Source organism: Camponotus vicinus, unplaced genomic scaffold (genome assembly GCF_025532165.1).
Source record: "Camponotus vicinus isolate PSW18456_S1 unplaced genomic scaffold, iyCamVici1.0 SCAF_5, whole genome shotgun sequence".
NCBI classification, from domain to species: Eukaryota; Metazoa; Arthropoda; class Insecta; order Hymenoptera; family Formicidae; genus Camponotus; species Camponotus vicinus.
In genome coordinates this window covers 498,732-515,164 of record NW_028141977.1, presented here as the reverse complement: position 1 = coordinate 515,164, position 16,433 = coordinate 498,732, and the positions used below count along the sequence as shown (strand labels likewise).

The window sequence follows — 16,433 nt, the reverse complement described above, 5'->3', positions numbered from 1 at the left end:
CTTAGAGTCTTTCTTTGTATATCATTTTTGCGCAAGTTGCAATGTGTTAGAAATTTTCTACATATTTTCAATTATATTATTGCAATGTGAAAGCGTATTAATATTGACATTTGTAATAGTGAAAGCGCAATGATAACTTCAAATGTGAGATATCTTATGCAAGTACGTGCGCTAATTATTATGGATATGCGACGTAAAATATGGACCTTTCCATTATTTATTTTACAAGTCTCGATTGCGATTCCGGGAGATTACATGCATCAAGAAACTATGTACGCTTTCAAACTATTATGTTAAGCATGAGAATATTCGACTGCATAAATAAGAAAAATTAATTTAAAAAAAAAGAAGGTTGTATAAACAAACTGCAATCTTGCAGCCTTTTTTTATTCCATGTTATCGACCGGTCTTACTTCAGATGGATCAATTTTGTGACGCGACGATTATTTCGCTATCGATGCGGCGTGAATTTCGTGACCCTTAGAAAAAGTCGCAACTCCGTCAATTTTCTCCGGCAAATTATGCATGCCCGAGAAAATCCCTGTGTCTCAACCGGATCACGTCCGTAACTGTTTCTTCATCACCATCCTGCTGCCTGTCTCGCGTTACTCCATTTCGAAACTCTAACATAAAACCGATAGTTTATGATCCCAATTTTCATTCCACGAAAACCGCAAAGCCGCCGCGAATGAAAGCGGAAGGAGATGGATGCCGAGGACCGATATAAACGCTGCAAAGTTCAATAATTGATAACTTTGTTTCAATTTATCTAATTATTGCACAATTTGTTAGCATAACTATTCGAGTTATGGATAACAAATTTGAGTTATAGATAAATTTTGTATATAATATATTATATTATTATTTTATATCTTCTCAGATTCTAATTCTATTTTAACTCATTCTTATCCTAGCAACTTATTATAATAAACAAAGTTACAAAATATTTTTCAGTTGAAAATTTGTAATAAAACTTAACTTTTTACTAGCATAAAAATTCACATCGTCACATTCTTGTGGACAAATGTAAAATTGCGTTCAAATCCACCAAGTAAAAAGGAGCGAAAAAGGATGCGACTCATAAATAACGTTGGCTCAGCGCGAAAAACGTTTGGATCTCAAAACGTTCCCGTCCCTTGAAAGCCTAAGACTGCTTAAGGCGATTTATGCGACGTCGGGACCAGGTCGATGATAAGAAGTTCTTTTCAATTTCGTACATATTCGTCGATCGAAATGCAAGTTTCATCAAGTCAAGCATGCGTTTGAACTTTGTGCGTGTACATGTGATTCAATATCTTACGAGTTCAGATAGAAAATATTTCACAATTTGTTCCAATTTGAAAAATCATTTTCATTTAGAGGTATGCATGAAATTTTCAATCAAATTTTCTCGTGTATTTCTCCAGCTCGAAACTATTGCTTTGAAAAAATAACAATTTTTTTCAATCGTTTATAGCGTTTCGATGGGTAATACATTTTCTACATATTTTTTCTATATATTTTTGCAATAATTTATTCCAATTATAATCGAAGAAAGCGTGTGCGTGCGATAACGTATTTCAAAATGTCTGTCGAAAGTAAATCTGTGTCAAAATCTCACTTTTACTTGTCGATTCATGCTCAATTTTCTCTCGATCTCTTTCTCTTTTCATTTTTATTGAGCGATTAGAAAGATCCATTCTATGAAGATAATAAGTTAAATTAAAAGATTTACAAGAAAGTAATTTTAAATACTTTATGGTATAAGATTTTTAGATTTTAATATATATCTCCAATTAATTTTTATAGAAATTCCATAATACTAAAAGCTAAAATGTTTTTAATGTTTTAATATTCTCGCAAAACAACGAATTTAAAACATGTCATAAATCATAGACATAAATCGCGCGCAAGATATAGGTAAGTATAGTATAAATTATTTTATATTAAGCTGATATAGATATAGACTGAAATAGGTATTTATTGTCCTCGTAGCGTGTTTTAAAGCCACAATTCCTTTCACTTTTACGATAACTAGAGCCAGTTTGATTTTTCTAGCAAATTAAATTTATCGATGTCGTGTGTAATTGCATTGATTAGAATATACTCGCATGCATAATCAATGACGCATTATCATTCACAATCAGTTGAGTGAATTACAAAGAAATAAGTTAAATTTCCTTAGCATATCTTACGCAATAATACGTCTACAAACATGTATACGAAATAAAACTTCAAATCGTTTAATTAATTTTCTTCATTTAAGAAGCATATATATAAATTTTAAAAAATTCAAAAATATCAAAATTGTTTTTCTATTTCATTGTTACATCTTTGATTTAATAAGAAGGATTTATATTTATTTACGCAAAATTCCAATCTTAATAATAAATCTCTATAGAGTTGCATTGCGTAATTTCCGCGTGTTGTGAGACACGATCGTTTGTATTTGCGACATCGCTAATTGTAATAATGCACAGGATCCTGGCGCCGAACGAGCTTTCTTCTTCGTGATTGACACCGCCGCCTAAAATGAATAATGACCCGAAGCGTAACGGATGCAATTGCAGCGGCAAAGCGAGCAATCTCGAGGATTCTCTGTTTGCGCTGCCTACGCGCGGGATGAGAGAAATCTCATTTTGCGTGGTACGATCGGATTCGTGCAGTCTCGCAAATTTATTGTAACGAATATGGCGGCGCTTCCTAGGCGAATATTGCTCGGAAAATCCCTTTGAAAAGATCGATTCTACTTCTATTGAGAGAATGTGTAAAATTCCTGCAGCTCGATGGCGCCGATACTATTGAATATTTTTACGATTGACGGGAGGAATGTGTGCTATTTTATGGAGAAAAAATTTTCCTCGATTCTTGTTCAATCTTCGTTCCAAAATGTGAGAAACTTGGAAAAGGATCACTTGTATCTCTATGAGCCTTTTGTTGGGCGTAGAATGCAATTAGCATTTTACGACCGTGTTGTTTGAAAAATTCACTTACAAGCACGTTTTCGACGCCACTACCTATCTCTCTCGCACCGAAAGCAGACGTCCAAGCACGTGCCTTTGAAGCTAACGTTTGCAACACACGCCGCGCACGACGAGGAATCTTGATGATCTGCACTTAAACGAGTTAGACAACACCGATCCTGGTACAGTGTTGTAATTAAAAACATTTTTTCCCATGAGACGTATAGAATGTTCGGAGAAAATAGCTAGAATGATTATCAAATAAGCAAAAAGGAAATGCGTTGCTCAACAAAATATTTTTGCAAGTAAACACAGACATCATTTTTTTTGTATTTACACTATAAGAATCTGCATCAATAACGTTATGCATATTTAAATTTTAATATTTTTCGATTCATTAAAATTTATAACTTCCGGCGAACGCAGGGCATCATATGAGGATCATATTTATTGCATTATCGATTAATAAAAAACAGTATACGCTCGTACACGAACAGTGTAACGTAATTATTAGCCGCGGCAAATACAAAGATGCGACTCGACTGACTGGATACATAGCACTAAGCATCCTATTAACGACGGCAATTAACGTGGCGCTATCTTAATTCCGGTTCCTTACTGCACGCGAGGAATAAATGTCGGATTTATGGCGAGATTAAGCGACGCGAAGAAGAAGGAAGAAAGAGAGATTAAAGGGGCGCGAGAGATGAGCATTGAAGGCGCAAGAATTACGTGTGGGAAGACGAGCGATTGCCTCAACGGAGTGCGTGTAGGCGAGATCCTGACGTGCGTCTCTTCGTCTTGCTTTTTTTTCATCTTTTATTCTTTTTGCAGTCGTCTCTTTACGTCTCGACAGCGGACGAAAGAACGATGACGACGAAGACAGTCTGGCGACAGACTAGTAATGATAGCAATAGAAAAAAAAAGACAAAGGCGACTTGTTTCAATCAAATCTCCTATTTAACTCTGTTACGTTGTCTTTTATGTCGAGATATAAATAGTCGATGTAATATTTGATACGAAATATTTACGATAGTGTGTTATAATAATTTATGAATTCTTCATAAAGTTTCGATAAAAATTTTAATTACATTATATATATAATTTATTATATACATAATAAATATTTCTATCTCGTGTTATTAATATTTTTACACATGTATATTATAGCTTTTAAAATAATTAAACGTCTCAGAATCAAGAGAAGGTTGTAGATCAACCACAGTAAATATAAAATTCTGCATTTTAAAATTTAATTTTTGTTAATTATTAAAATAAAACATATGTAACATATTTATTAATTTTATAATTTATTTAAAACTAATACTATAAATAATCTTTTGATTTATAAAACTAAATGAGAAAAAACTTGTTTACTATCTTATGACTCGTGTCAATGCGACTATTGGCTCTCGTTTTTTACGGAAGATCTTTTCTTGTCCTCGAATGTGCCAAGTCGCTTTTATGCTTGTTCCATCGTTCAAGCGTAACGAAACCGCATAGATGCTGTCTGTTGAACTGTTTGAACAAGCACATACTAGGACACAATACTGTTTAGCGATATTTAACTGTATTATAGCTATTTTATCAGTCTGTAGAGTTAAATGCAAAGATTTACATTTTAAAAAATATTTACATTTAAACCGAAATAAAGATTGATATTATTTAATTATAATATATAATTAAATTAATTATAATATATAATTAAATAACATATATAATTATATAATTATTTAATTTTAAAGCTAAATAAAATTGATAGCTAAATAAATTTAAAATTAAAAATTCGTTTGTTGACTCATTTCAAGGAGGCATCACTTTCGGTCAAATTCAGATATATCAAAAAGTGTCAAAATTTTGGTGTTACAAACATAAACTTTCAGATTATTATAAAGTAGAAAAATCAACAGTTTAAAAAGATCTCTGAGACTTAACTTAGAACGCCCGGAAAGTCGAAACGGCAGGTTTATACGAGATGACAAAAGTTCTTCAAAAGACCGACAAAGTTTCCATCATTAACCTGTACGTTTAGCACTTACACAATAAGTCTAAAAGTCAGTCTCCTCTCAAGTCTAGAAATCGTAACATAAAATTGAATCTTTTTCGGCGACGAATTTTCCAAGCTTTAATCTATGCAAATAGTCACGAAAGCGCCACGGGATGACAGGTCGCGTAAAAAAATTATATATCGTTAAAAAATGATGTCTCGTTAACGACAATGAGTTTTTTGCGCAGCGCGTGCACATCATAAATGACCCATTAATATCCCCATGCAAAAATCACACATCATCGTCATCCCTTTCGTTACAAATGATTATTCATTACCAAGCCCCAAAGTGTAATGCATTAGGGGGACGCAGTCGTATGAAATCGAGCGAAAGAGTTTATACGAAGCCGAATCATACGGGGCAGCTGTAACATCGGTACAACTTCTTTTTACCGTAGGGCAAAGCGAAAGGGTGAAGCGATTTGCATATGTTTGCCGGACATTGGGTAGCATACTTATTCCGGGATTTGAATCGATGGATGGACGGACGGACAGACGGACCAGTTTACTGACTAGTGCAAAATTCGACAATAAGAATCGCATTCGTGATCACGTACCGCGAAGCAACTTTTGCGACCGGCATTGTTAGCAATTATTCCGGCCTTACACCTTAATGTACCGATTATCATAATCATTGCACATGCCACTTTCAGTCATTAGTATAGAATAGAACAGAACTTTTAGCCTTTTTAAGGTGTTTAAAAATTTTTAAATAAATATATATAATTATATTATTTTTAGCTTTTATTATATTTATAATAATATGTATTTTTTAGGCAAAATCCGAAAAGTGAAGTTTCGCCCGGTTTTCGTGATAAAACTGGCAAATCATTGAAAGCTTCGCGATCTCGAGTAAGAAAATTAATATAATTATCTCACCATATAATTTTAATTGCTGTATAAGCCATACAGAGAGAATTATCTTTTTTCTTCCTAATTATATTAGAAAATAAAATCGTACGTGTATATATATTTAATTATATATTTTATCAAGATAATCATCATATGTTTTTTAAAATAATATATATCATTATCTTAAAAAATACTAATGCTAAACAAAGACTTGGTTCGTTGCACACGACTCTCTTAAAGTTTCAAGAGTTACTGAATGGCGTGATTCATTCGAAAACAGCGCTTAATGAATTACGAGGTTCTTTTCGTTCTCACTATGATGCGACAGAAAGGATGAACAGCCCTTTCATATTCCGCTCGCGAGTTAAATGCGGAAAAAGAAATTTCGCAGACCGCCTCTGTTAATTCGAGGTGACATACGTAATCGTAAATGAGTCATCGCAAGAGGGAGATTCCTCTCGCGTTGCGTTCTTTCCTGTTTTTCGCACGTTCCCCGTGGATTTTCTTTCTATAGACACAGACAGCTTGACACGTCTGCGCGATTGTCTTCATTTTTTTGTGTCTGTCCTATTCCGCTCCTCGCTTTCTTATCCGTCTTTGCAGTCTTCTTCGTTCATTAACTCGCACAAATAGATGAAGTGACGACCGTGAAGCCGTCACTTCGTCACGCGGTATTTTCCAGAGTCGATAATTAAAATCTCAATTTGTCACACAATTGCAATCAAGGCGCAATTGTGCTTGCATCAATATTAATAATCGAAAGACGCTTTTCTTTTAAATTGACGCCGCTGTCAATTATATCACTTTCTACTTCAAACACAATAAAAATTCAATAATAAATATTAAATAAGATATTGCTGCTAAATGTCTTATCAAACATTATCCATGATAAAAACAGATCATACATATGTAGTTGTTAAATGTAAACTAAAACTAACGCGTACTGGGACGTCGCAAAGATTCACAATTTGTGCAATCGCAGGCAGATATTATTCTGAAAAAAAGTACTTGTCCACCGGTTAACAAGAGCCAACAACAGTATAGTCACTGATCTAAGTGGCCGAGCGATACGAGACGCGAGTGTAATTCGAGCTTAAGCGTAGGACGTATCGCGGCCTTGAAAAACTACTCCACAAAGGTCCCGCGATTTTTTCCCTCTCGCGAAAACCGCGACAATTTAATGCAGAATTTATCGGCAAAGGCGCGTGGAGATTTTCGAATAGGGATCTTAAGGGCGATCCCCCTCTCACCCCTGAGACAGGGGGGGATAAAGTCGCGTCATAAGGTCAGGTACACGCGATACGACCTGTATGTAATTCGATCCCCGATAGTCTCGCGACCTTGAATGCCCGTCGACCACGCTGCCCACCTGCTATCAGTATTCGCGATATCCATCGGGATGCATCGTACTAGAATGTCGGTTGGAGGCTGATCGACCGGTGGTCCGGGTTGTCCAGGTGCCCGTCGAAGCGACCGCTCGGAATTCGTGTCTGCTCGTGAAAACGAGATCAATATTCGATCCGTCTTCAAGGTACGAAACTGCGCGACTTGATGCAGTATTTATCGTAAAAAATTCAATTGACATCTTGAGGAACCGCCGAATAAAACATTAAAGGAAGATGACTTATATATATTTCTAATTTTTCCATCAAAATAATTTTAAATAATTAGATAAAAAAATGTTGATATAAGAGACGATGTCAAAAAAAATATAAAGAAGATAATTTATAAGAAAATAGAAATATGATTTGCATGATATGTAATTGATATTGTCCGCAAGATGTTAAAGAATCATAAATAAAATATTTGAAATAATATATAAATTTATACTTGATGCATATTATTTTTATCTGCGATTGCTTCGAACAAATGGAATCATGTGCGAAGCTAGACAATTTTTTTCGATTTCTTTTATCTTCAGGATGACATCGCGATGCCAAGACATGAAGCAACGGATCGACTCGATTGATGTTTGTTCTCGGAGTCTTCCAGCATCTCATATTCTAAAATCTCAAGATTGCGCCGATGATTCGATAGCTCTGACTGATAAATTACCGAAAAAAGCTGTTTCTACCGTGATCCTAGAGATCGACAGAGGCGAGGAAGAATCCGGTGATGCAATTTCAAAAGTAGCGACATTGAAAAAAATTGTGGAGACATCTTACTGCGACGATAGATCGCGTGATCAGTCAGTGATTTTCATCAAGTGTGCTGCAACACCTTGCAAAGATTTTTTGTCTGCTCAATATTCAGATACAGATGTTTCACGTCAAAAATCGAAAGCGACAAGTTCTCCTCCAGACTGCAAATTTGCATGTTCAGATCAGGAAATTGATATTTCCTCGGAGATGGATGATGCATTTTCTCAAGTGACGTGTCGAAACGGTGCTGATCCTTCCGAGATATCAAGTTCTTCAAAGAAATCCTTGAAGAGATTTAAAAGACGAATTTATCCAACTAGTTGTTGTCGTCCAGTACAACAAACGACAATCAAGGAGGCTTGCAAAGATTTCCTTCACGCGAAATTTTCTGCGTCAGATGCGACATTTGTCGGCAAAGACGATAAGCGAAGCCTCGACGAACAACAACTTCAGTGTCCAGTATCGGAGCGGATGCTGCGAACTAAGGTCACGCGAGTGGAATCCGCGAAATCGGGCAAAGCATCCACGTGTCAGAGATCAGCAACAGCTTCTAGAGACGCTTGCTTAATTCCTGGAAGAATTTCCGAAGAGACGTCACCCTTGTCTAGTTCGCAGGACTTGATAGCTCGCTACAAAAAACACATTCCTATTCATCTACTAGAGAAATACGAGATCTGTCGGTCTAGAAGAAACGGTCTGCAGGACGAATGCGTCCTGCCATTCTTGCAAACTATCTTTAAAAAAGAGGGGCGTACTTGGGACAACTGCATTGAGCATAAACGGAGTATCGAACAGATCGATTAAACGCAAATCGAAATGGAGCGAATCGATAAAACTGAAGTTTTATTATGTCTAGAATAATACTTGTGTGGAATTGAGAAATTAACATGAGCAAAAATCAGAAAATTATTATATTTCTAATTATTTTTGAAAAGAATTTTGTGTAAAAATATATTGCATTTTATTAAATTGTTAATGTAAAAATATTTTCCTCGTGTTTTCATTTCCTCGTGTCTTTATATAATAAATAAAAATGTTGAAAATAAAAAAATATAACGTTATTTTAAAATAATTCAAAATAATATTTTCTGTACATTCTTAAAATTCCAAAAATTAATACATCTATAAATATCGTCTAAATTAAATAATTTATACAAAAACGAAATATGTCTGCGAATAATTGTAAATAATTGTATTCGGGATTAAATATACTTAATGGATAACAATAACGATTAAAATATTGTGCTTTCAGGAAACAGGCTTGTGTTCTGAGAAAGGTCGAAGAAAACAAGCATCGAAACTAGAAGCATCCAGCGTTAAACCGCAAAAATCTTTTGCAAAAATCAGTTGCAAAAAGAGACGCCTTAAAAAAGTCAAATCGATAGAACTGCGTGGGGGTATACTTTATACCGATTGCGACTGTTATCGCCGGAATGGCCTCCAATACGATTGCCCGCGCACTTTATGCGGCAGTATGCATGAAGCGTATAATAGCAAAGCGAATACGAAATAGTCAAACAATTGCAATTTTCCAAACACACCTTGCTCGAAAAAATTCGGCCACACAAAGCATAATTTCTCTAATTAATTTATCCTTCTTAGGATTTGGCAAATAAGAAAAATATTTAAAAAACGTGTACTCCATAAATTATATAATAATATTAAAGTTATTATTTAAATCCAGAGAGAGAGTAGAAATTATATCATTTATTATTAATACAGTTTTATATAAGATAGTAGTCTGAATTTCTGGCTAATGCATTCTTTTTATGTTTTATTTCACAATAGAGGAATCTTGTAAGGCTAAACCATGGCCTCAGTGTGACTTGGGAAGGTACTTTATGAAAAAATGGGAAAAGTATAATGAAAAAATCGATGAAAGACCGCCGGGATTATTTCAAGGTACGAAAGAGGCCTGGCTGGCCGAAGTTTCTAAAAGAAAATTAAAAGCGCAAGTGACTACGAAAGCCCAAAAGCAGTGTATATAATCTATGTACACACGAATATTTTAAAATAAAAACCAAGTAAAAAACTGATAACACGTTACGTTAATTAACTGTAATCCAAAAATAGCATTTTCGCGTTTGAAAGTTCGTTTCATCGAACATGCGATACGAATGTGTCACGTAGCAAATCAATATTCCCTTTCCGCACATCGAGTCGTATAATCAAACACTTTTACTTTGTGATTCTCTGCGTGCAACGATCGCGGACGACGGAAATAAACAAAACGTCGGCGAACCAACCGGAAGTCATTGCATGTAAATGCTCGCTCGTTCGTTCGCTCGATGTTGGAAGGCGGCTTTATTTCCGGAACGTCGAACATAATATGCCGAAATACGCCGGGGGTACGTCTGCTCGGTAACAGAATCTAAAATTGGACCGAAATACCCGGCAGCTTCTGCATTTCCAATGGATTGCTGGATTCTATATTCAACATATCCACGTACGTTACCACGTGAAATAATTTATGTAAACCGCATTAATCTTTTCTTATTGTTAAATTCAATATTTCTAAAATAGTTTGTATGTAAAAATACATAAAATAATTTCATTAATAGAGGGCATAAAAAGAGAGATGAACGATTTCTTTTATATCATGTTTTTTCTCTTTTTATGAAAAAGTGTAATTTATGTAATTAAATTTAACGTAATATAATTAGTATAAATTAAATTACGTTTTTCATGTATATGAGAAACTTGGAAATGTTTCAGAAATTTTATTTAATTTATTTATATATTAAAAATCTATAGAAATATTTTGATTTAATTATTTACTAAACAAAAACGAAAATCTTTTTAATATACAAAAAGAAAAAATACACCAGCAGACATGTATAAAATAGAAATATAAAGAAGATAAATCAACAGCGAGAATAAAATTGAAAAAATAAAAAAAATATAAAACAAGAAGAATATTTATAGATATTATTAAATATTTAAACTACTTGACACTATTACTCGCGAGAAATTAGATTCTAATTGTAAGCATTAATAGAGAAGAATATTTAGCCGATTTTTTCATGTCGTACATTAAGATCTTTAGAGAAGGATGATTCTCGTGCCATTTAACGGTCACCGAGAGCCAGTTCGCGCTTCAGCTTCAAGAAGCTCGGCGGAATAAAGCTCGCGCGTTCCCAGAAGGCTCTTTATTCCGGGCTTGAAAGCGGCACACGGCCCCGGGCGACGGGATTTACATGGGGAACGCCCGCGTGAATTAATACGGACGCACGTGGCAGAGGCGCCGGAACGCTCGGCGTCGGGCAGGAAATATAACGGTGTACGAGCGCGCGGCTTCCGTTTACCTCCCCGCTCCCCGAAGGCGAACGCGCATGCATTTGCATCGAACACATTCGCGGCGTCGCGACGACGGGTCCTGAATAAAGGAGAAAAAAATGGCAACGTGCCACCGTGTCTAAAGTAGCCGTGTCGCGCGTTCCTCGCCAGCATCCCCGACTCCAACCTTTATCTGTCGTACCTCGTCCACGAGATAAAAATTCCACGCGCCTCTCCGGGTCGGAATGCTCTCTTCGACGCGAGGAATAAATTTACGGATACTGTTCGTAAGCGTTTAACAATTTCTCTTGGTATTCCGCACACAGCTGATAAAGATGACGCAATGTTGAAGTGCAGGACTTGAAATGTAAATTGTTGCCTTCAAAAAGTTTCCTCTCTTGTTATGTAATTTAAAGCGCTTTTAAATAGATTTTCCTAAGACTTACAAGACAAATTATTATTATTCATTGAAAATTTATATACAATATATTACTATTATTATTACGCATGATTTTGTATAAAAAGAATTGATGGAAATTTTTCATCTTATTCTCGATGAAAATTTGATTAAAAATTTTTATTAATAAATTTGTGAGAAGAGAAAGATATGCAAAATTATAATAATTATACATTTATAGAAATATATGTTTTTATTAAGAACTTAATATCGCCTATAATTGTTAAATAATTATTTTATTTCAATGCAAAAGCTGCAAATGTTTCAATTATATCTCTTCAAATAAAAAAAATATATCTGATACATAAAACATTTTTATCAATATAGAAATGTTTTCTACTTTTTATTAATCGAGCTAATGCTCAAATTGATTAGTAATAATTATTATAATATGCTTTTGGCTATAATTTTTTTATCCCTTGTATTTTATCTTCAGCATCCGTGTTTGGATCGATACCTTGTTGCGGTACGAGAGTGATTTAACGCGGAATAATTAGTGGAGGAACATCGTCAGCAGTTAACAGTTATGTTCGGGACATAAACTTTGGCTAAGGCCAGGTACATTGCTTGGTGGTGATGGTTCTTTTTATCACTTCCAGGATATCGCGCTCCGGAGATATAGGGTGTGTTCTGGAAACGTTTGTATCTCCGGTATCGTCGACAGGTATAAATTCACTACAAGTTCGTATCGATGTATAGTGTAAGGCGATTGCACTGTAATTTATGCGCGATAATTATGACGAGCGGTAAATCGCTTTTTGCCAGAGCATATCGAGTAGTGCAACGCGTGATTCGCATAAACTGCGTGTCTTCAATTTGCTTCCTCATTATATATATTACATAATTTCACTTTAGTTTAATTAGCAGTGATACAAAATTATGACAGAGAGAATAATCACAAACATATCTATAAATGAATCTCACAATTTTAAACGACAAAATATCTAGAAATTTGATTTAAGACAAAAATTTCTTTTAGTACAAATTTTATTTTGATCATATAAATCATAGAAAAAGAGAAAGGTAAAACGTTTTTACGACGTGCTTTGATGTTCTCACATCAAAAAGAAGGGAAATTATCTTACTATTAGTGTACATTGAAAGAATCCAAAATGAAAAGTTTTTTTGATTTAGACAGTAGTCAAAGAAAAAAAGATGAAGGAATAGGATACGAGGTGCTTACTAACGAAACCAGAAAAGATGAGAGACAAGGCGATGGAATATACATATCACATGTAAGCGGAGAGCACGGGAATATTCTCAGTAATAAGAAACCTATAAGAAAAACAGGGATACACTACGTTACGTTGAACATAAGCTGAACAGACGCGATATCTAATATGGCGAAGACCTAATGAAAAGGGAGAAAGGTCACTGAACATACAAGTATTATCTCTAGAGAACCCTCACATGTGTGTCACGACTTTCTAATTTATTTTCTATTCTTTTCAAATATTTTCTATTCTTATTTTTTATTTTAACATGAATGTAATTTATTTAAATTATCCTCATACATCCAAGATTTTAGGTAAGTACATTTCTGATTTACAGAGAGAGGAAGAATGTAATGTAAGATTAAATAATGTATAGCTTATCGAAAACAAAATATACGTACAATCACTACGGAGATTTTAAAAATTTAAAAACAAAAATGTGTAGAGAATTTTCAATGCAAAATAATTTAAAATTTATACATTTTACACAAATTTATTTATTATTTTTTACTTTTATATAATATAAAAATAAAAAGTAATAAATGAATAATAGCGGAAAGTAATAGCGAAAAAATCGTTTATTGCGTCCGCTAACAATTATCCATACAAATTGAAAAATAGAAGATTAATTTGCGAGCGCGAAATCGCGGGTGTTGGCAATGATCATTCAATATCGTTGTGTAAGTCCTGTTATAACACTTTCTCTCTCTTTCGCGGCGTAAGAGCACATTATATGCCATGATATTCGTGACATTGCAGAATCTCATTGTCAGAACATACAGGCTTCTCTCGATATTGCCCTCTTCTATGTTTCTGTACTAAATTTTTCATTCTGCTGTCAATCAATGGAACGAACGAAAACACGGCGGAGATCAATCAAAAATTTATCTTTCGTAACATATTATTATTAATTATTCAATGTCCAAGTAAAAGCAAATAATAAGTCATGAGATTTCATTAAAATACACTGTGTAAACATCGAATGCGCGTTTTTAATAACGTTATATTCCCCAAGTGAACCGCTGTATTCTTGCTATTTCTTGTTTGTCGTTAAGTATACACCGAGCTATTTATATAAACCAAGTTCTATGAAATTACGGCCTCTACCGCACTCATAAGTTAACCGCAAGCGGATAAATTTTTCTAGGATGTGACTACCGCGCAGCAAAAGCCACTTAGCGCGAAGTGGAAGATCTAAGGGCATTTAGGCGGGATAATATTATAGCGTTGAATAAGCGCGTTACTTTGCTGAAAGATAGATGAAGGTTGGCAGACGAAACGTGGGAAAGAAATGAGATTTAAGAGTGGAAGGTATAACCATGGAATGGTGTTAATGCGATGTTACAGCTCCGACAAGGCGATCGATATTATTGCTGATGTATCTACACTTATTTGTTTTCAAGCAATTTACGTAATATTTAATTCAACTCGACTACTGTTAATTATAGGAAACATCCTTTATATCTTGTACACGTAAAATCTAGCATTTATCATTCTTAGGACATCAGTAAAATGAGCCAAAAATATTCTAAAAGACAGGAGAATGAAAAATTTAGAAAATATACGAGTAACTTTTTAAAATAATATTCAATTTTTTCGCCCGGAAAAATATCAATAAAATACATACAATTTTGATTTCATCTTTTTTCGTCAAATTTTTAATTAATTAGAATGAGGTAAATTCAAGAAAGTGCAAAGATTAAAAAATTATTAGGATTAAATAATTTAAATAATTTACTTATTAAGATTAAATAATTATTTTATCAAAACGGTTAACGATTTTAATATTCAAGCCTGGGGGCAATTATTATAATGGAATTCTCTCAAACTAAGTATCCAAGAAGTAACAGTAGTCTCGACCGATCTCTCATAGACTTTCGCAATTAGATTCGCGGTGAAACCGAGATAAACCGCGGATATGAATGATAGAGACCACCGGCTTGGACGCTCGGATAGAGATCATCGTAAGAGGCGGGCGCTTAATTTCCGCGGGGGTGCGCTTAATGAATAGCGGGAACCTCTCAAGATCGTTAGCCAGCGCGAGAAGCAATCCCGGTAAAAGTCACGCGATCCTAACCGGCCGTCGTGCGGGCATAAGCAAGGATAGATTGCGGATGGATAAAAAGACATAACGCATTTACGGGCGGAACAAGTAGGAAGCGGACTTTAAGCGGACTTTAAGTGGAAATTGATTTGCCTGCGTGCGCGGAGCGTCAAGCTGAAGAATACGGTATCACCTCGCACGGTCAATGATCCGACGAATGGACGGCCATATACGAAGATCCGACCGTGATCTTTATCGCTTGCCTTGTAGGGGATGTATGACCGTTAAATAGCTCTTCATCCACGACATGACGAGCATACGCGTTGAAAGAATCCGACGTGGAAAGCTCGACATGATGAGTTCAAGCATGTCGAGTTCTCGAAATGAATAGGTCCCGTAGTCGATACGCGGTAATTATCATTAATACTTAACGAGATGTCTCGTATGCTTTGGTCGTTAGGTTCCTTTTTTTTCGTTAAAAAAATAGAAGTAATTTTTTTATAGAAATTCATCAAGAGTGTTGCGCGAAAAAAATTAGTTTCTGCATCTGAGAAATGCATAATTATTTATTTATAATTTTAAATGCAGTTTAATATAGGTTGTTGCAAAGAGATTAATAAATTTAATAAAATTTAATAAAAAAAATTATAAATTTTTTTATTGATTTATTTATATATCTAACTCTTTTCCCTGACTTTGTTTATAATAATAAATTTATTATTTTTATTATTTAGATAATTTGCAACTTTTTCAAGTATATGTCAAAAAAAGAAAAAAATTAATTTAAGAAGATATTACGTTGACTTTATACCTAGTTTTAAAATTTTAAGAAATATATTATATATAATTTTAAGTTGTGAATGTCATATGTTAAATGTCATATGTTGCTGATTGTAGAAGATTTCTGTTTTACCCAACACCAGCTTTTACCACTGCACCGTTTCAGATATAAACCGTCTCTGACGCTACGTGCTAGTCTACCTTTCTCTTGTATCGAGCATGCAATGCCGATAAAGTTACGTTCTACGTCAAATACAGTTTCTGGGGTATCCAACGTTTGATAATGTAAATCTTTCTTACATATTTTCTCTTCCTAAAATAATATTCTAATCTAGAAAAAATATCAAAACATAAATATTTAATAGTAATAAAATATATCCTTTTTACAATCGATTTTTGTCCATTTAATCCATACAATCCATATAATCTATAATTCTATATAATTGATTTTTAAACACTGCACAAAATATGTCTATTATATATACATATATATTTCTTTTGTAAAATGCTATTATTTGAATCGATTAGTTGATTCGCTGCCGATCTTGATTACAAAATTTTTATATTAATTTTATGAACTTTTCTCTAGCTGCGAGAATATTACGAATAAATATAAGTAATATTGCTAAAAATATTACGAATATTATAAGAATATTACAAATAATATAAATAATATTACG

At 34.2% G+C, this 16,433-nt stretch overlaps 2 protein-coding genes across 13 annotated transcripts in view; one reads left to right on the top strand and one right to left on the bottom strand.

The window, feature by feature from the left end:
- Window positions 1-16,433, bottom strand: part of Raskol (Ras GTPase-activating protein raskol) — a 281,119-nt gene that overhangs the window by 65,843 nt on the left and 198,843 nt on the right. The gene's annotated exons all lie outside the window — the stretch shown is intronic.
- On the top strand, window positions 4,745-8,923 carry LOC145971878 (uncharacterized). Its single transcript, XM_083099974.1, has 4 exons — window positions 4,745-4,964; window positions 5,766-5,841; window positions 7,173-7,372; window positions 7,763-8,923. Exons 1-4 carry the CDS (start codon window positions 4,918-4,920, stop codon window positions 8,784-8,786), a joined length of 1,347 nt encoding a protein of 448 aa, XP_082956100.1. The 5' UTR covers window positions 4,745-4,917; the 3' UTR covers window positions 8,787-8,923.

Excerpts from the sequence above, each read along its gene's own strand:
- LOC145971878 (XM_083099974.1), top strand. The coding sequence starts at position 4,918 with ATGACAAAAGTTCTTCAAAAGACCGACAAAGTTTCCATCATTAACCT. Across the intron at positions 4,965-5,765 it reads AAAGTTTCCATCATTAACCT|GCAAAATCCGAAAAGTGAAG; the intron begins GTACGTTTAGCA and ends TGTATTTTTTAG. Across the intron at positions 5,842-7,172 it reads TGAAAGCTTCGCGATCTCGA|TCTCGCGACCTTGAATGCCC; the intron begins GTAAGAAAATTA and ends GATCCCCGATAG.